Consider the following 22,068-nt stretch of genomic DNA (forward strand, 5'->3'; position numbering starts at 1 on the left):
TACACACTATATACACACTCACTAGACTATATACACACACCATATACACACTCACTAGACTATATACACACACCATATACACACTCACTAGACTATATATACACACTCACTAGACTATATACACACACCATATACACACTCACTAGACTATATACACACACCATATACACACTCACTAGACTATATATACACACTCACTAGACTATATATACACACCATATACACACTCACTAGACTATATACACACACCATATACACACTCACTAGACTATATATACACACTCACTAGACTATATATACACACCATATACACACTCACTAGACTATATATACACACCATATACACACTCACTAGACTATATATACACACCATATACACACTCACTAGACTATATACACACACCATATACACACTCACTAGACTATATACACACACCATATACACACTCACTAGACTATATATACACACCATATACACACTCACTAGACTATATACACACACCATATACACACTCACTAGACTATATATACACACTCACTAGACTATATACACACACCATATACACACTCACTAGACTATATACACACACCATATACACACTCACTAGACTACATATACACACTATATACACACTCACTAGACTATATACACACACCATATACACACTCACTAGACTATATACACACACCATATACACACTCACTAGACTATATACACACACCATATACACACTCACTAGACTATATACACACACCATATACACACTCACTAGACTATATATACACACTCACTAGACTATATATACACACCATATACACACTCACTAGACTATATACACACACCATATACACACTCACTAGACTATATATACACACTCACTAGACTATATATACACACCATATACACACTCACTAGACTATATATACACACCATATACACACTCACTAGACTATATATACACACTATACACTCACTAGACTATATACACACACCATATACACACTCACTAGACTATATACACACACCATATACACACTCACTAGACTATATATACACACCATATACACACTCACTAGACTATATACACACACCATATACACACTCACTAGACTATATACACACTCACTAGACTATATACACACTCACTAGACTATATATACACTATACACACTCACTAGACTATATATACACACCATATACACACTCACTAGACTACACTCACTAGACTATATACACACACATATATACACACTCACTAGACTATATACACACACCATATACACACTCACTAGACTATATATACACACTCACTAGACTATATATACACACCATATACACACTCACTAGACTATATACACACACCATATACACACTCACTAGACTATATATACACACTCACTAGACTATATATACACACCATATACACACACCTTCACATACAATTTGCTGCTGCTACTCTGTTCTTTATTTGACTCTTATTTTTATCTGTCCTGATGCCTCGTCACTTTACCCTGCCTTCATGTACATATCTACCTTAAATACCTCGTGCTGTATTTCTGCACATTGATCTGGTACTGGTAATACCTGTATATAGCTCCACACTGGTCTGGTACTGGTAATACCTGTATATAGATCCACATTGATCTGATACTGGTAATACCTGTATATAGCTCCACACTGGTCTGGTACTGGTAATACCTGTATATAGATCCACACTGGTCTGGTACTGGTACTCCCTGTTTATAGCTCCACACTGGTCTGGTACTGGTAATACCTGTATATAGCTCCACACTGGTCTGGTACTGGTAATACCTGTATATAGCTCCACACTGGTCTGGTACTGGTAATACATGTATATAGCTCCACACTGGTCTGGTACTGGTAATACATGTATATAGCTCCACACTGGTCTGGTACTGGTAATACCTGTATATAGCTCCACACTGGTCTGGTACTGGTAATACATGTATATAGCTCCACACTGGTCTGGTACTGGTAATACATGTATATAGCTCCACACTGGTCTGGCCATCACAGGCCCCTGAGCTTGTGTATGGATGTATTTAGCAGTGGACTGTGATTGGAGAGCTGGTGGTGGTAATGCAACATTAACATTGGATGCCAACCGCCCTTAAACCCCATCGAAGAAGAAAAAATGATCACTTCTCTTGAACATGGTTTTGTCTTATACCTGTAATACCTGTATATAGCTCCACACTGGTCTGGTACTGGTAATACCTCTATATAGGTCCACACTGGTCTGGTACTGGTAATACCTGTATATAGCTCCACACTGGTCTGGTACTGGTACTCCCTGTATAAAGCTCCATTCTTGTGTATTTTATTTAATTCTTCGTGTTACTATTCAATTTTTAAAGTCTGCATCATTGGGAAGGGCTCATAAACAAGCATTTCACAGTAAAGTCTACACCAGTTGTATTCTGCACATGACAAATCATTTGATTGAATGATTGATAGATTGAATATCATGACAGAACACTGACATTCATTTTGGGTAATGGCATGTATCCAAAAACAGTCTCACAGTAGGAGTGGTGACATTAAAAGGGAAAACTGATCCAGATCATAATGAATAAGATTACATGGGACAGGAGGGGCCTGATCCTGGGTCAGCACTGCTACTCTGATATGTTTTATGAATAAGGGCCTATAGGTCTTTGAATTAACTGAGTGTAATAGTGAAAAGTGGTACTTGTGTGTAAATATAAGGACCTGCAATGATCTCGCGGAGTTTGGGGTCCAGGTTGACGGTGCAGGGAAGGAACATCTCCACGTCGCGCGCCGTGAGAACGGGTGTCCGCGAGGACAGGAACACCTCGAAGCTGCGGATGTCTCCGTCGATCTCCAACAGGGGCTCCACGTCTTTGGTGGTGGGGATGTTTTTGGAGATTCTAGAGAAGAGGAAATGAGAGAGAGAGGAAATAGGAGGGAAGATCGTTAAAGATGACACTTAGATAGCTTGTCTATCTCTAGTAGGGGCCGTGCAGCGGTCACCGCTACTCTTGCTGGTCTGGTGTCACTAAAGGAGAGAAGTCCATTTAGTTGGTGACTGATCGCTCCAGTTTGTTATCTGGGTCTGGTGTCACATAAGGAGAGAAGTCCATTTAGTTGGTGACTGATCGCTCCAATTTGTTATCTGGGTCTGACAGCAGAGGAAGCACAAGAGGATGGCAATCAGAGGTCTGCTGCTCAGACTCATTAAAAAGCTGTGTTGAAATGGGAGCCTTCTGCGAGGATGTTTCAGCTTTGTTTGTAGCCTCGAAGTAAATATATATATTTATGGAGATGTCATTGAACGTTATCTTACAAACAATGCAGGTCCATCCATTACATACAGATGTACGGATGGTGAACCAACTGCTTTGTGAAGTTCTTTCCCCCACAACCACCAGAAAATGGTATCAGATACATTTAACCAGTATTGTCTTTCTTGTTAGAAAAGTTATTCAACCACAGCATAAAACAGCACATATCGTTCATGTGACACCATTCATTCTTATGTAAAGACTCGATACACATTTGAAGCCAAGGAAGTCGGTTAAGATAGCATCTTGTGTGGGATATTTATGTGGACATATCATGGCCAGATTGAGCTAATCCAGGAAGTGACGTTGCAGACGAGCTCAGTGCTGCCCTATCTGAGAACATCAAATTGAAGGCCCGACTGGTGTAATAGAGGTAAATATTGGTTCCATAATTGTCTTCAATTTCTTTATTTATTAAGATTGCAGTACTGCAGTCGGCCTTGAACTTTGTGGCTTCAATGAGAGGGTGCAGTCGTTCTCCCCTGATCCATTCTAAGGCAGCACTGAATATATTATTAGGTAAAAATGTGAAAAGTACATATCAGTGAAATATATTATTGGAAAAGCACATATCATTATGCATGAGGAACTCAGCATGTCTACCCTTTTATGAAAACAAATTCAAATATGACATTTTAGAGAGTGTGGATGGATGTCATAAAAACAAGAAAGGGATCAAACGTTTATGTGACTTGATTTGGTAGGAAAAACTGACAGGAAGCAAACATTAACAACATATATCACTGGTAATCTGTTGATCCATTTAACCCCCAAAATAATATAATTCAGACATGAAAATATGAACCGCAGTGAGATTCATGTCTCAGGCCATTCATCATTCATCCGTGTGGGCGTCGGCCTTATCAGATGAATGAGCAGTTTTCTCCAGAACACAGACCTTTCGTTTGCTTATCGTTTTCCCCTCTGTATAATTCTCGGTCTCTGTCTATGTGTTTTAAGTTGTGGGAAAGCTGGGATTTGGAGGGAATTTCCCATTGCCTGATCTGTTTTTGGGGAGGAACAGAGGTTGGTCTCTCTGCTGGTTGATTAGCCCCTCACTGCACCATTGTGCTAAGCTAACTGAGGGTGAGTGAGCTCACAGCCTGGCCTGGGCCCAGCTTTGCTGCTGTCAGCTAATCACATTTCTACAGGACGAATTTACTCAATTTGCGGAGGAGAAATCGTTACACAATTGAAGCTCAGATATCTTAATGGCCAGCTGAGCTGAGATCTGCTGGGTTAACAGACTGGGGTTAAGACCTTCCGAGGCATCGTTGTTCTACCCACACAGTGCATACACACACACACAAGCAGGAACACACACACGCAACCAGATGTATAGATGGTTAAATGCTGTTACAGAATCAGTGGTCTCTGCACCTACTGACACACAATCCACAGTCTACAAGCCCCTGACTCAGAGACCTCAGTAGCAGAGACCAGTGATGATTTGCTCTAGCTCGTGCTCTGGTTAACTGTGCTACTCCACATTTGACCTTAATCAACCTGGGTGAAAAGTGGTCAGAATAGTCTGAACAAGTCTACATAAATTGTTATTAGTGTGGTTAATTTCTGTGTCAAATAAATTATCATGACAAAATAAAGGAAACACTTGAGTAAAAGAGGGATAAAGTAGTGTGGTTCTTCCTGAGTTAAACAATTAACATGTATAAAAACGACAAGTTGCTCATTATTTTGGCTACCATGGCAAGAGGACGAGATCTCAGTGACTTTGAAAGAGGGGTCTCAAAGGAGCATAGGGGGTTTAAAGAGTGTGTGTGTGTGTGTGTGTGTGTGTGTGTGTGTGTGTGTGTGCGTGTGTGCGTGTGTGTGTGTGTGTGTGTGCGTGCGTGTGTGTGTGTGTGTGTGTGTGTGTGTGTGTGTGTGTGTGTGTGTGTGTGTGTGTCAGTCAGTAGATCTCAACCCATTTGAATAATTATGGGAGATTCTGGAGCGTCGCCTGAGACGAGCATTTCTCGTGGAAGAATGGAGTTCCAGACACTTGTAGAATCTACACCAAGGTGAATTGAAGCTGTGGTGGCCCAAAACAAATCAAAGTTTATTGGTTGCTTACACTGTTATGCAGATGTTATAGCAGGTGCAGTGAAACACTTATGTTTCTAGCTCCAACAGTGCAGCAATATCTAGCAATACAATAACAAATCACACATTATCCAAAAGTAAAAATAAAATAAAAATTAAGACATCATAAAAGTAATGTCAAAATCCCAAATATAAATAAATATATACCGTGCTTCAGAAAGTATTCACACCCCTTGACTTTGCCCACATTCTGTTACAATTTAAAATGGAGTAAATTTAAATTTTGTGTCACTGGACTACAAACACACAACATCCCATAATGACAAAGTGGACTGAGGATTTTCAAAGAAAAAAATGTGTAACAAATTAATTAAACATGAAATGCTGAAATGTCTTGAGTCAATAAGTATTCAACCCCTTTGCTATTGCAAGCATGAATACATTTCCTTAACAAATCACATACCGTAATAAGTTGCATGGACTCACTCTGTGTGCAATAAGTGTTTAACATGATGTTTTAATGACTACCTCATCTCTGTATCCCCCATAGATAATTATAAGGTGCCTCAGTCGAACAGTGATTTTCAAACCAAAGACCAGGGTGTCATGCAGGTGAAAGAGGACCCAAAAGCGACTTGGCGAAAACAGAGTCTTTAATCCAGTAAAGTAATTACAAACAAAAAAACACAACTTTCACTCGAGATGACGAGGACAAACTGGAGACTCGATCTTGAACAGCAGGTGAACAGCAGGTTGCCTCGGGAAGGCACTTGAACCAAACAGACTCAGACACCTGCTCACCACGCAGCATCTGAGGAAAACACGACACGACAGGGCGATACACAAACACAGCACGGTGAATTCTAGACAAGGAACCGACAGGACAGGAACGGAACACAAAGGAAGAAATAGGGACTCTAATCAGGGGAAAGGATCGGGAACAGGTGTGGGAAGACTAAATGATTGATTAGGGGAATAGGAACAGCTGGGAGCAGGAACGGAACGATAGAGAGAAGAGAGAGCGAGAGAGTGAGAGGGAGAGAGAGGGATAGAAAGAGGGAAAGAACCTAATAAGACCAGCAGAGGGAAACGAATAGAATGGGAAGCACAGGGACAAGACAAGATAATAAATGACAAAACATGACAGTACCCCCCACTCACCGAGCGCCTCCTGGCGCACTCGAGGAGGAATCCTGGCGGCAACGGAGGAAATCATCAATGAGTGAACGGTCCAGCACGTCCCGAGACGGAACCCAACTCCTCTCCTCAGGACCGTAACCCTCCCAATCCACTAAGTATTGGTGACCCCGTCCCCGAGAACGCATGTCCATGATCTTATGTACCTTGTAAATAGGTGCGCTCTCGACAAGGACGGGGGGGGAGGGAAGACGAACGGGGTGCGAAGAAAGGGCTTGACACAGGAGACATGGAAGACAGGATGGACGCGACGAAGATGTCGCGGAAGAAGCAGTCGCACAGCGACAGGATTGACGACCTGGGAGACACGGAACGGACCAATGAACCGCGGAGTCAACTTACGAGAAGCTGTCGTAAGAGGAAGGTTGCGAGTGGAAAGCCACACTCTCTGGCCGCAACAATACCTTGGACTCTTAATCCTGCGTTTATTGGCGGCTCTCACAGTCTGTGCCCTGTAACGGCAAAGTGCAGACCTCACCCTCCTCCAGGTGCGCTCACAACGTTGGACAAACGCTTGAGCGGAGGGAACGCTGGACTCGGCAAGCTGGGATGAGAACAGAGGAGGCTGGTAACCCAGACTACTCTGAAACGGAGATAACCCGGTAGCAGACGAAGGAAGCGAATTGTGAGCGTATTCTGCCCAGGGGAGCTGTTCTGCCCAAGACGCAGGGTTTCTGAAAGAAAGGCTGCGTAGTATGCGACCAATCGTCTGATTGGCCCTCTCTGCTTGACCGTTAGACTGGGGATGAAACCCGGAAGAGAGACTGACGGACGCACCAATCAAACGACAGAACTCCCTCCAAAACTGTGACGTGAATTGCGGACCTCTGTCTGAAACGGCGTCTAACGGGAGGCCATGAATTCTGAATACATTCTCGATAATGATTTGTGCCGTCTCCTTAGCGGAAGGAAGTTTAGCGAGGGGAATGAAATGTGCCGCCTTAGAGAACCTATCGACAACCGTAAGAAGCACAGTCTTCCCCGCAGACAAAGGCAGACCGGTAATGAAGTCTAGGGCGATGTGAGACCATGGTCGAGAAGGAATGGGGAGCGGTCTGAGACGACCGGCAGGAGGAGAGTTACCCGACTTAGTCTGCGCGCAGTCCGAACAAGCAGCCACGAAACGGCGCGTGTCACGCTCCTGAGTCGGCCACCAAAAGCGCTGGCGAATAGACGCAAGAGTGCCTCGAACACCGGGATGACCAGCTAACTTGGCAGAGTGAGCCCACTGAAGAACAGCCAGACGAGTGGAAACAGGAACGAAAAGGAGGTTACTAGGACAAGCGCGCGGCGACGCAGTGTGCGTGAGTGCTTGCTTAACCTGTCTTTCAATTCCCCAGACTGTTAACCCGACAACACGCCCATAAGGAAGAATCCCCTCGGGATCAGTAGAAGCCACAGAAGAACTAAACAGACGGGATAAGGCATCAGGCTTGGTGTTCTTGCTACCCGGACGGTAAGAAATCACAAACTCGAAACGAGCGAAAAACAACGCCCAACGAGCTTGACGGGCATTAAGTCGTTTGGCAGAACGGATGTACTCAAGGTTCTTATGGTCTGTCCAAACGACAAAAGGAACGGTCGCCCCCTCCAACCACTGTCGCCATTCGCCTAGGGCTAAGCGGATGGCGAGCAGTTCACGGTTACCCACATCATAGTTGCGCTCAGATGGCGACAGGCGATGAGAAAAATAAGCGCAAGGATGAACCTTATCGTCAGACTGGAAGCGCTGGGATAGAATGGCTCCCACGCCTACCTCTGAAGCGTCAACCTCGACAATGAATTGTCTAGTGACGTCAGGAGTAACGAGGATAGGAGCGGACGTAAAACGTTCTTTTAGAAGATCAAAAGCTCCCTGGGCGGAACCGGACCACTTAAAACACGTCTTGACAGAAGTAAGAGCTGTGAGAGGGGCAGCAACTTGACCGAAATTACGAATGAAACGCCGATAGAAATTAGCGAAACCTAAAAAGCGCTGCAACTCGACACGTGACCTTGGAACGGGCCAATCACTGACAGCTTGGACCTTAGCGGAATCCATCTGAATGCCTTCAGCGGAAATAACGGAACCGAGAAAAGTAACGGAGGAGACATGAAAAGAGCACTTCTCAGACTTTACGTAGAGACAATTCTCTAAAAGGCGCTGTAGAACACGTCGAACGTGCTGAACATGAATCTCGAGTGACAGAGAAAAAATCAGGATATCGTCAAGATAGACAAAAACAAAGATGTTCAGCATGTCTCTCAGAACATCATTAACTAATGCCTGAAAAACAGCTGGCGCATTGGCGAGACCAAACGGCAGAACCCGGTACTCAAAATGCCCTAACGGAGTGTTAAACGCCGTTTTCCACTCGTCCCCCTCTCTGATGCGCACGAGATGGTAAGCGTTATGAAGGTCCAACTTAGTAAAGCACCTGGCTCCCTGCAGAATCTCGAAGGCTGATGACATAAGGGGAAGCGGATAACGATTCTTAACCGTTATGTCATTCAGCCCTCGATAATCCACGCAGGGGCGCAGAGTACCGTCCTTCTTCTTAACAAAAAGAACCCCGCCCCGGCCGGAGAGGAAGAAGGCACTATGGTACCGGCGTCAAGAGACACAGACAAATAATCCTCGAGAGCCTTACGTTCGGGAGCCGACAGAGAGTATAGTCTACCCCGAGGAGGAGTGGTCCCCGGAAGGAGATCAATACTACAATCATACGACCGGTGAGGAGGAAGGGAGTTGGCTCGGGACCGACTGAAGACCGTGCGCAGATCATGATATTCCTCCGGCACTCCTGTCAAATCGCCAGGTTCCTCCTGAGAAGTAGGGACAGAAGAAACGGGAGGGATGGCAGACATTAAACACTTCACATGACAAGAAACGTTCCAGGATAGGATAGAATTACTAGACCAATTAATAGAAGGATTATGACATACTAGCCAGGGATGACCCAAAACAACAGGTGTAAACGGAGAACGAAAAATCAAAAAAGAAATAGTCTCACTGTGGTTACCAGATACTGTGAGGGTTAAAGGTAGTGTCTCAAATCTGATACTGGGAAGATGACTACCATCTAAGGCGAACATGGGCGTAGGCTTCTCTAACTCTCTGAAAGGAATGTCATGTTTCCGAACCCATGCTTCGTCCATGAAACAACCCTCAGCCCCAGAGTCTATCAAGGCACTACATGTAGCACCCGAACCGGTCCAGCGTAGATGGACCGACAAAGTAGTACAGGATCTTGATGGAGAGACTTGAGTAGTTGCGCTCACCTGTAGCCCTCCGCTTACAGATGAGCTCTGGCTTTTACTGGACATGAATTAACAAAATGTCCAGCAACTCCGCAATAGAGGCACAGGCGGTTGGTGATCCTCCGTTCCCTCTCCTTAGTCGAGATGCGAATCCCTCCCAGCTGCATGGGCTCAGACTCTGAGCCAGAGGAGGGAGATGGTTGCGATGCGGAGCAGGGAAACACCGTTGATGCGAGCTCTCTTCCACGAGCCCGGTGACGAAGATCTACCCGTCGTTCTATGCGGATGGCGAGAGCAATCAAAGAGTCCACATCTGAAGGAACCTCCCGGGAGAGAATCTCATCCTTAACCACTGCGTGGAGTCCCTCCAGAAAACGAGCGAGCAGCGCCGGCTCGTTCCACTCACTAGAGGCAGCAAGAGTGCGAAACTCAATAGAATAATCCGTTATGGACCGTTCACCTTGGCATAAGGAAGCCAGGGCCCTAGAAGCCTCCCTACCAAAAACTGAACGGTCAAAAACCCGAATCATCTCCTCTTTAAAGTTCTGGAACTTGTTAGAGCAATCAGCCCTTGCCTCCCAGATAGCTGTGCCCCATTCTCGAGCCCGGCCAGTAAGGAGTGAAATGACGTAAGCAACCCGAGCTCTCTCTCTAGAGTATGTGTTGGGTTGGAGAGAGAACACAATCTCACACTGCGTGAGAAAGGAGCGGCACTCAGTGGGCTGCCCGGAGTAGCAAGGTGGGTTATTAACCCTAGGTTCTGGAGGCTCGGCAGGCCAGGAAGTAACAGGTGGCACGAGACGTAGACTCTGGAACTGTCCAGAGAGGTCGGAAACCTGAGCGGCCAGGTTCTCCACGGCATGGCGAGCAGCAGACAATTCCTGCTCGTGTCTGCCGAGCATGGCTCCTTGGATCTCGACGGCAGTGTAACGAGCGTCTGAAGTTGCTGGGTCCATTCCTTGGTCGGTTCCTTCTGTCATGCAGGTGAAAGAGGACCCAAAAGCGACTTGGCGAAAACAGAGTCTTTAATCCAGTAAAGTAATTACAAACAAAAAAAACACAACTTTCACTCGAGATGACGAGGACAAACTGGAGACTCGATCTTGAACAGCAGGTGAACAGCAGGTTGCCTCGGGAAGGCACTTGAACCAGACAGACTCAGACACCTGCTCACCACGCAGCATCTGAGGAAAACACGACACGACAGGGCGATACACAAACACAGCACGGTGAATTCTAGACAAGGAACCGACAGGACAGGAACGGAACACAAAGGAAGAAATAGGGACTCTAATCAGGGGAAAGGATCGGGAACAGGTGTGGGAAGACTAAATGATTGATTAGGGGAATAGGAACAGCTGGGAGCAGGAACGGAACGATAGAGAGAAGAGAGAGCGAGAGAGTGAGAGAGGGAGGGGGAGAGAGAGGGATAGAAAGAGGGAAAGAACCTAATAAGACCAGCAGAGGGAAACGAATAGAATGGGAAGCACAGGGACAAGACAAGATAATAAATGACAAAACATGACACAGGGAGGTAGCAGTCAAAATTTTGGACACACCAACTCATTCACAGGTTTTTCTTTATTTTTTAAAACTATTTTCTACATTGTAGAATAGTGAAGACATCAAAACTATGAAATAACACATGAAATCATGTAGTGAACAAAAAAGTGTTAAAAAAAATCTAAATATATTTCATATTTGAGATTCCTCAAAGTAGCCACCCTTTGCCTTGATGACACCACTCCTGCATTGTCTTGGCTGTGCGCTTAGGATCGTTGTCCTGTTGGAAGGTGAACCTTCGCCACAGTCTGAGGTCCTGAGCGCTCTGGAACAGGTTATCATTTGGGATCTCTATGTACTTTGCTCCATTTACCTTTCCCTCGATCCTGACTAAACTCCCAGTCCCTGCCGCTCAAAAACATCCCCACAGAATGATGCTGCTATCACCATGCTTTACTGTAGGGATGGTCCCAGGTTTCATCCAGATGTGAAGCTTGGTATTCAGGCCAAAGAGTTCAATCTTGGTTTCATCAGACCAGAGAATCTTCTTTCTCATGGTCTGAGAGTTCTTTAGGTGCTCCAAGCAAACTGTCATGTGCCTTCAACAGAGGATCTGGCCACTCTACCATAAAGGCGTGATTGGTGGAGTGCTGCAGAGATGGTTGTCCTTCTGGAAGGTTCTCCCATCTCCACAGAGGAACTCTGGAGCTCTGTCAGAGGAACCATCGGGTTCTTGGTCACCTCCCTGACTAAAACCCTCCTCCCCCGATTGCTCAGTTAGGCTGGGCGGCCATCTCAAGGAAGAGCCTTGGTGGTTCCAAGCTTCTTCCATTTAAGAATGATGAGACCACTGTGTTCTTGGGGACCTTCAATGCTACAGAAAGTTTTTGGTACCCTTGCCCAGATCTGTTCCTTCGACAAAAACCTGTTTCTACAACTTGATTGGAGTCCAGCTGTGGTAAATTCAATTGATTGGACATGATTTGGAAAGGCACACACCTGTCTAAATAAGGTCCCACAGATCACAATGCATGTCAGAGCAAAAACCATGCCATGAGGTAGAAGGAATTGTCCATGGAGCCTGTGTGTGCCTTTCCAAATAATTTCAAATCAATTTAATTTACCACAGGTGGACCCCAATCAAGTTGTAGAAACATCAAGAATTATCAACGGAAACAGGATGCACCTGAGCTCCATTTAGAGTCTCATAGCAAAGGCTCTGAATACAAATGTATTTCTGTTTTTTATTTTTAACACATTAGCAAAAATGCCTAAAAACCTGTTTTTGCTTTTTCATTATGGGGTGTTGTGTGTAGTTTCATGAAGCAAAAAAATTATTAAATCAATTTTAGAATAAGGCTGTAACGTAATAAAATGTGGAAAAAGGGAAGGAGTCTGAATACTTTCCGAATGCACTGTATATGATGGGATGTATAGACATTATGGACAGTATGCAGATACAGTGGGGCAAAAAAAGTATTTAGTCAGCCACCAATTGTGCAAGTTCTCCCACTTAAAAATATGAGGCCTGTAATTTTCATCATAGGTACACTTCAACTATGACAGACAAAATGGAAGAAAAAAAACAATCCAGAAAATTACATTCTAGGATTTTTAAATGAATTTATTTGCAAATTATGGTGGAAAATAAGTATTTGGTCAATGACAAAAGTTTCTCAATACTTTGTTATATACCCTTTGTTGGCAATGACAGAGGTCAAATATTTTATGCAAGTCTTCACACACTGTTGCTGGGATTTTGGCCCATTCCTCCATGCAGATCTCCTCTAGAGCAGTGATGTTTTGCGGCTGTTGCTGTGCAACACGACTTTCAACTCCCTCCAAAGATTTTCTATGGGGTTGAGATCTGGAGACTGGCTAGGCCAATCCAGGACCTTGAAATGCTTCTTACGAAGTCACTCCTTCATTGCCCGGGCGGTGTGTTTGGGATCATTGTCATGCTGAAAGACCCAGCCACGTTTCATCTTCAATACCCTTGCTGATGGAAGGAGGTATTCACTCAAAATCTCATGATACATGGCCCCATTCATTCTTTCCTTTACACGGATCAGTCGTCCTGGTCCCTTTGCAGAAAAACAGCCCCAAAGCATGATGTTTCCACCCCCATGCTTCACAGTAGCAGTTGGATGCAACTCAGCATTCTTTGTCCTCCAAACACAACGAGTTGAGTTTTTACCAAAAAGTTATATTTTGGTTTCATCTGACCATATGACATTCTCCCAATCTTCTTCTGGATCATCCAAATGCTCTCTAGCAAACTTCAGATGGGCCTGGACATGTATTGGCTTAAGCAGGGGGACACGTCTGGCACTGCAGGATTTGAGTCCCTGGCGGCGTAGTGTGTTACTGATGGTAGGCTTTGTTACTTTGCTCCCAGCTCTCTGCAGGTCATTCACTAGGTCCCCCCTTGTGGTTCTGGGATTTTGCTCACCGTTCTTGTGATCATTTTGACCCCACGTGGTGAGATCTTGTGTGGAGCCCCAGATCGAGGGAGATTATTATTAGTGGTCTTGTATGTCTTCCATTTCCTAATAATTGCTCCCACAGTTGCTTTCTTCAAACCAAGCTGCTTACCTATTGCTTTTACACTGATAACAAGTTCAAACAGGTTCCATTACTACAGTTAACAAACAAGTGGAGGACAGAGGAGCCTCTTAAAGAAGAAGTTACAGGTCTGTGAGAGCCCAAAATCTTGCTTGTTTGTAGGTGACCAAATACTTATTTTCCACCATAATTTGCAAAACATATCATAAAAAATCCTACAATGTGATTTTCTGGATTGTTTTTTTCATTTTGTCTGTCATAATTCTACAGGCCTCTCTAGTCTATTTAAGTGGGAGAACTTGCACAATTGGTGGTTGACTAAATACTTTTTTGCCCCACTGTATACTATATAATCTATCTGTAGAACACGTAGGATAGAATAGTATATGTACAGAAATAGTTGAACAGAATAGGCCTTGACTACAATTCAGTATATACATATGAAATTAGTAAAACAGCACGTAAACATTATTAAAGTGATCAGTGTTCCATTATTAAAATGACTAGTGTTGCATGTCTATGTACAGTTGAAGTCGGAAGTTTACATACACCTTAGCCAAATACATTTAAACTCAGTTTTTCACAATTACTGACATTTAATCCTAGTAACAATTCCCTGTTATAGGTCAGCTGGGATCACCACTTTATTTTAAGAATGTGAAATGTCAGAATAATAGTAGAGAGAATGATTTATTTCAGCTTTTATTTCTTTCATCACATTCCCAGTGGGTCAGAAGTATACATACACTCAATTAGTATTTGGTAGCATTGCCTTAAAATTGTTTAACTTGGGTCAACCATTTCAGGAAGTCTTCCACAAGCAATCGGTTGAAGAGCATGCACTTAGTTTTACTAGCATTTAAAAGCAGTTGGAGGTTTGTTAGCAGTGTTCAAAGAAGGGCCAGATGCAAACAGAATGGTGTCGTCTGCGTAGAGGTGGATCAGAGAATCACCAGCAGCAAGAGCGACATCATTGATATACACTGAGAAAAGAGTCGGCCCGAGAATTGAGCCCAGTGATAGCCCCATAGAGACAGCCAGAGGTCCGGAAAACAGGCCCTTGGATTTGACACACTGAACTCACTGTCTGAGAAGTAGTTGATGAACCAGGCGAGGCAGTCATTTGAGAAGCCAAGGCTATTGAGTCTGCCGATAAGAATGCTGTGATTGCAGTGGGTCTAGAATGTTGGGTAAGGTGGAGGTGATATGATCCTTAACCAGCCTCTCAAAGCACTTCATGATGACAGCAGTGAGTGCTACAGGGCGATAGTCATTTAGTTCAGTTACCTTCACTTTCTTGGGTACAGGAATCATGGCAGACATCTTGAAGCAAGTGCGGACAGCAGACTGGGATAGGGAGAGATTGAATATGTCTGGAAACACTCCAGCCAGCTGGTCTGCACATGCCCTGAAGACAAGGCTAGGGATATCATCTGGACCTGCAGCCTTGCGAGAGTTAACACGCTTAAATGTCTAACTCATGTTGGCCACGGAGAACGAGAGCTCATAGTCCTCTGGAACGGCCCACGTCAGTGGCGCTGTGTTATCCTCGAAGCGGGCAAAGAAGGTGTTTAGCTTGTCCGGGAGCAAGACGTCAGTGTCTGTGACGTGGCTGGTTTTCCCTTTAGAATCCGTGATTGTTTGGAGTTCCAGCCACATACTGTATGTCTCGTGTCTGAGCAGTTGAATTGCGACTCCACTTTGTACTGACATTTTTCCTGTTTGATTTCCTTACGGAGGGCATAACTGGACTGTTTGTATTCAACTATATTCGCAATTCGTATTCAACCATAAATTTGCCGTGGTTAAATGCAGTGGTTCGTGCTTTTAGCTTTGCACGAATGCTGCCATCTATCCACAGTTTTTGGTTTTGATAGTTTTTAAATCGTCACAGTGGGAACAAGATCCCTTCTTGATGAACTCAGTCACTGTGTCAGTGTATACATCAATGTTATTCTCAGAGGCAACCCAGAACATATCCCAGTCCACGTGATCAAAACAATCTTGAAGCATGAATTCTCATTGGTCAGATCAGCGTTGAATAGACCTTGGCATGTGTACTTCCTGTTTGAGTTTCTACCTATAGGAAAGGAGGAGCAGAATGGAGTCGTGATCTGATTTGCCGAAGGGAGGATGGGGGATGGCCTCGTAGCCATCCCGGAAGGGAGAGTCATAATGGTCAAGAGTTTTTGAAGCGAGCGTACTGCAGGTAATGTGTTCGGTAGCCTTTTCCTCCGATTTGCTTTATTAAAGTCCCACGGCCACAGGGTATGCGGTTTCCAGTTTACACAAAGTCTAGTGCAGTTCCTTGAGAACCGTTGTGGTTTCAGCTTGGGTGGGAATTTACACGGCTGTAACCATGACCAAAGAGAATTCTCTCAGGAGGTAATGTGATTGGCATTTGATTGTGAGGGTAGCCTAGTGTTTAGAGCGTTGGACTAGTAACCGAAGTTACTAGTCCAAATCCCCGAGCTGACAAAGTACAAATCTGTCGTTCTGCCCCTGAACAGGCAGTTAACCCACTGTTCCTAGGCCGTCATTGAAAATAAGAATTTGTTCTTAACTGACTTAGTTAGATAAGGTAAAATAAAGGTAAAATTTAAAAAATACTAGCTCGGGTGAACAAAAAGACTTGAGTTCCTGTACATTTCCACAATTCCACATTTCCACAAACATACACCTTCACCTTTCTTCTTCTTTATTTATTCCTATCCGCACAATGCACTGAAAACCCAGCTGGCTGTATGGACGGGGACAGTACTGTATATCCAGAGAGCCATTATTCTGTGAAACAGAGTATGTTACAGTCTCTGATGTCTCTCTGGACTTATAATGTGAGGAATAACAAACATAAATAAATAAAATATTGCAAAGTTGCTTTTGGAGCCAGAAACAGAGCCGTAATGTCTATCGACACCATCTTGATACTCTTATCTCACTACCAAACACATGGTCCACTACCAAACACACAGTCTCAAACATACAAAAACACACAGCCCACTACCAAACACACACAGTCTCAAACATACAAAAACACACACAGTCTCAAACATACAAAAACACACACAGTCTCAAACATACCAAAACACACAGCCCACTACCAAACACACACAGTCTCAAACATACCAAAACACACAGCCCACTACCAAACACACACAGTCTCAAACATACCAAAATACACAGCCCACTACCAAACACACACAGTCCACTACCAAACACACACAGTCTCAAACATACAAAAACACACACAGTCTCAAACATACCAAAACACACAGCCCACTACCAAACACACACAGTCTCAAACATACCAAAACACACAGCCCACTACCAAACACACACAGTCTCAAACATACCAAAATACACAGCCCACTACCAAACACACACAGTCCACTACCAAACACACACAGTCTCAAACATACAAAACACACACAGTCTCAAACATACAAAACACACACAGTCTCAAACATACAAAACACACAGCCCACTACCAAACACACACAGTCTCAAACATACAAAACACACAGCCCACAACCAAACACACACAGTCTCAAACATACAAAACACACAATGTCCACCAATGTTCCCTCAAAACTGCTACGCTGCGCAGAAGAGATGCTACGCTGCGCAGAAGAGATGCTACGCTGCGCAGAAGAGATGCTACGCTGCGCAGAAGAGATGCTACGCTGCGCAGAAGAGATGCTACGCTGCGCAGAAGAGATGCTACGCTGCGCAGAAGAGATGCTACGCTGCGCAGAAGAGATGCTACGCTGCGCAGAAGAGATGCTACGCTGCGCAGAAGAGATGCTACGCTGCGCAGAAGAAATGCTACGCTGCGCAGAAGAAATGCTACGCTGCGCAGAGATGCAAGAGATTGCATTTCATTAAGTTTGCCCCATTAGTTTGCACTATAGATCAACGTTTTTTTCTGTGATCGAATCAACATTATAGCAGCCCCTTTTCAATGCAACAAACCAAAACAAATCTTACTTTGCAAGATTGAGTCTCTGATTTTGTTGTAGGCAGAGTCCGAGCTCAATGGAGTAGAATTCAATGAAGTAGAATTCTATAGGCAGGGCAGCCAAAGAGGGACCTTCAATCGCCCGCAAGTGAATGCGCAAGTTATTGAGTTATTAGCCCAGTTATAGATAAGCACAAAACATGTATGCTACATTTCAAGCTGTCTTTGAAAAGCCAGTCAAGTAAAAAGCTTATGTCTTAATTAAAAGGGCTTGAATATGAAAATAAGCCAATATGCAGAGGTGTCGCCGAATGTCTAATTCTCTGTATGGTAATACTCATTAATTGTATTTTGTAAAGTGTTTTCTTACATCATACAACACAATCTACAGTCAACTATTTGGCCAGTGGTATTACAGTCTAAGTAAAAAAATCCTTAATTAATGTCAAGCCATTCATTGTTAAAATGTCTCATGCAGTGTAGGCCTGCATTGGACACCACATTTAGGCTACTGTAGGTTATACTATGGAAATCAAAATCTATTTCCATGTGAAAATGTTATGGGATTTACTCCATTGGTTTTGTTGGTAGGCCTATACTATTCTCAAATAGACACAATAGCCCATTGGCTACTGTCTAAAACTGTAGGGGTACAGCCTCAGCGTTCACTGTAAATACTCGCTGGAAGTTGCATAAAATTCGCACAATGTTCAAGTTTCTGCTCACAAGACCTAAAATTTGCTCAGTGTCCTACGAAAATTGAGGGAACATTGGTGTCCACTACCACACACACCTGGGATGCTCAGTGCCGATGGGGATTTCCATAGATAGATGCATGGTAATGAGGGAATGTGAGTTTGTTTCCATTTCCCTCACGCTGAGAGCCTTGTGCTGTTCAGCAGTCCAGCTTGGCTCTATGTTTATTTGTGTGCTCAAAGACGGAGAACAACAGGAGCCAGTGACACATGTACGACACACGCACACACACACACACACACACACACACACACACACACACACACACACACACACACACACACACACACACACACACACACACACACACACACACACACACACACACACACACACACACACACACACACACACACACACACACACACACACACACCGAGGGGGACAGTGGTTACACAGAGTACATACTCCACTACTGCATCTATCTAAAGAATCTTAAGTGATGCGTTGTCTTTCTTAAGAAAGCCCAGTTTAAAAAGATTATGCCAAAGAATGGCAAATGAATGTGGCCACACAAACATATTCTGAATCCTTCCCCTCAGAAGTCACCGATTATGGATGTTTTATATCACAAATGGATGTTTTACATTATTTTGAGTATTAACTCCCTATAACACGTATTTCACACAATACTTTTTAAAAGGACCAAAGAGTTTGGTCTGCTTCCCGTTTTCATTTTTGCCCTGGAAAATATATTGGGATACTGGTATCGTCACAGCCCTAGAGGAGAGTCAAGCATACTTTTACTGAGATAGAGCTACACATGTCAGTACTTAGAGGAGTCTTCTATTGACTCTGGTACATTGAGGCTCACAGCACACATGATGTTACCAGCATCTTCCAAAGACAACTAGAAGGGCCTGCATGGACTAAGTAAATGCATCCATCACTGTGGCACCGAGACCCCATTCCTAGCATTCAGTCACACCAGGCTGTCTAGATGGAACTGTCTGCTGGCAGCCACAAGGGACTGAGCCATCCAAACGGCATCCCTCTTCATACCAGGCTGTCTAGATGGAACTGTCTGCTGGCAGCCACAAGGGACTGAGCCATCCAAACGGCATCCCTCTTCACACCAGGCTGCCTAGATGGAACTGTCTGCTGGCAGCCACAAGGGACTGAGCCATCCAAACGGCATCCCTCTTCACACCAGGCTGCCTAGATGGAACTGTCTGCTGGCAGCCACAAGGGACTGAGCCATCCAAACGGCATCCCTCTTCACACCAGGCTGCCTAGATGGAACTGTCTGCTGGCAGCCACAAGGGACTGAGCCATCCAAACGGCATCCCTCTTCACACCAGGCTGTCTAGATGGAACTGTCTGCTGGCAGCCACAAGGGACTGAGCCATCCAAACGGCATCCCTCTTCATACCAGGCTGTCTAGATGGAACTGTCTGCTGGCAGCCACAAGGGACTGAGCCATCCAAACGGCATCCCTCTTCATACCAGTGGCCATGTTCTGATAATAGCACAAGTCAGGGAAATCAGACAGGTTCACATGATGGCATGGGTTTATTATCTGGTGTAACACTCCCAAGTGGCTCAGTGGTCTAAGGCACTGCATCTTAGTGCTAGAGGGGTCACTACAGACTCTGATTCGATCCCGGGCTGTATCACAACCGACCATGATCGGGAGTCCCATAGGGCGGCGCACAATTGGCCCAGCGTTGTCTGGGTTAGGAGGGGAGGGTTTGGCCGGGGTAGGCCGTCATTGTAAAATAAGAATTTGTTCTTAACTAACTGGCCTAGTTAAATAAAGGTTAACTAAAACACATTAAACGCCATCCAACATGTTAACCATCCTACGGTGGCACGAAGAGTGCCCTTTTAATTGCTACCAAACGTGCGAAAGGGACACTTCAAGAGACAGATTTTCAGTCAATTGAGGAAGAGTGGTTGGCCTTGACATTAAGTCATTGATGTAAAAAAGCTTTTGACACCGGTGGAGGGAGATAGGAGTGGCTTTTTTTCGATTGCCTATCAGGCCATCTTTCATGAGACTGACAAGCTGGAGGATTGCACTTTGGCAAGTCCAGACGCCGACATGTTACTTTTAAAAGGCTGTAGACAGTGAAATAAAGCACGTCAGGATTCCTGTAGCCGGTTTCTCACAATAGCCCCATTGATGGGATTTTGCGTTACAAGTACAGGCTCTTATGCACTGTCTCTGTGTTGCAGTGCCTAGTGCTTGGGAGGTTTCTAGGCTTCTCCAAATGCTAATCGATCCCAAAGCTGGCTCAGCAAGCCTTTCTTCTCCTCAAACACTCCCACATACTGCAGCTGATGAGAAAGAGAACATTTCTCCCTCAATTCCTCCCCTCTCTCCTCCCTCTGCAGGCGCTGAATGTGCCACTTGACTTTGCTTACAGCCACCCTCTGTGTGTGGACCACGTGCGGATGCCCCACAATGAGGCTCAAAGCATTTCCATAAAGGGGCCCGGAGAGAAGCGAAATGCCAACACACATTTGTTTTTTCGGGGGGCCATAAAGAGAAAGAATGTTCGGCTGTGAAGAGAACAACAGTTGTCAGTCACAATGGTGAGCCCGGGGCTTGGTGCTTTCCTCAGGCCGACGGGCAGTCGGGAGAACTAGAAAAGGACGGACAGGCCTCTAACCAACAGACGGACAGGCTGGAGCGTGGCCTCATAGCGACAACACTCCAGAGTGGAGTATTATTGTGCGAGAGGAGCTTACCAAGCTCTGGCTACACAAAAGCAGAGAACAAATATGTTTTCACTTGAGATGACACCATGTTTTCCTCTACTTAAACTGTGGTTTCTTCGGCTGAATTCTGAAGAGTTATTTACAGAATTATGCGTTCTTTGCTTGGGTCTCGTCTTCTCTCCACTATGCCAGCGGACATTAAAAGCAATTTTGCTTTTCATATACATTCGTGTCAAAGTTTAAGCCTGTAATTCCATTCCTATGTACTAAGCTGGACCTTTGCATTTGAAATGGACCGCAGAGAAATGCAGCGTAATAAGAAACATACCACTCTGATAAAACGCTGCAGCCTTGGAATGGCCTCTCTGAAATGGGGTTGGGATTCAGAATTTCTCTGAAATGATTAAACTCATCTGTACACAAACCGTCCCGTTCCAGACCTCAAAAACCTTATTTGAACCCTTCATTCAAGGGAGATACACTCAATTCCTGACAAACCCTGTACAGGATATTAGGAAACTGGGCCCAGTTTGATGATTTATGTAAAAGGGAACATTTTGGACTCCAGTCCACTGCTGACTGTGGCTAAATGGTAATAAAATGAGGCATTCCTGACATGAATTGAGCTGAGAAGTCAGTCAATGTGGGTGTTTGATGCGTGTCAGGATGGAGACGGTATATGAGAAGTCAAACATCCGGACCGAGCCCATGTCCTAAATCACCCATGAGTGATTCATGCAAACCTTCTCGGTAAATAAAGTTTGTTATTTTCTAGCAAAACCATGAAAACAGCCCCGACAGGTAATCCTTTCCTT

General features: G+C 44.5%; 1 protein-coding gene across 6 annotated transcripts in view; it reads right to left on the reverse strand.

Moving 5' to 3' along the window:
* The window catches only part of LOC124002099 (kinase D-interacting substrate of 220 kDa B-like), a 124,821-nt gene that overhangs the window by 31,241 nt on the left and 71,512 nt on the right, over positions 1-22,068 (reverse strand). For all 6 annotated transcript variants that reach the window (XM_046309380.1, XM_046309378.1, XM_046309377.1 and 3 more), the window contains exon 24: positions 2,735-2,913. In XM_046309380.1, coding sequence (XP_046165336.1) covers positions 2,735-2,913 — 179 coding nt within the window. The remainder of the gene's footprint in view (positions 1-2,734; positions 2,914-22,068) is intronic.

Source organism: Oncorhynchus gorbuscha, linkage group LG17 (genome assembly GCF_021184085.1).
Source record: "Oncorhynchus gorbuscha isolate QuinsamMale2020 ecotype Even-year linkage group LG17, OgorEven_v1.0, whole genome shotgun sequence".
NCBI lineage: Eukaryota > Metazoa > Chordata > Actinopteri > Salmoniformes > Salmonidae > Oncorhynchus > Oncorhynchus gorbuscha.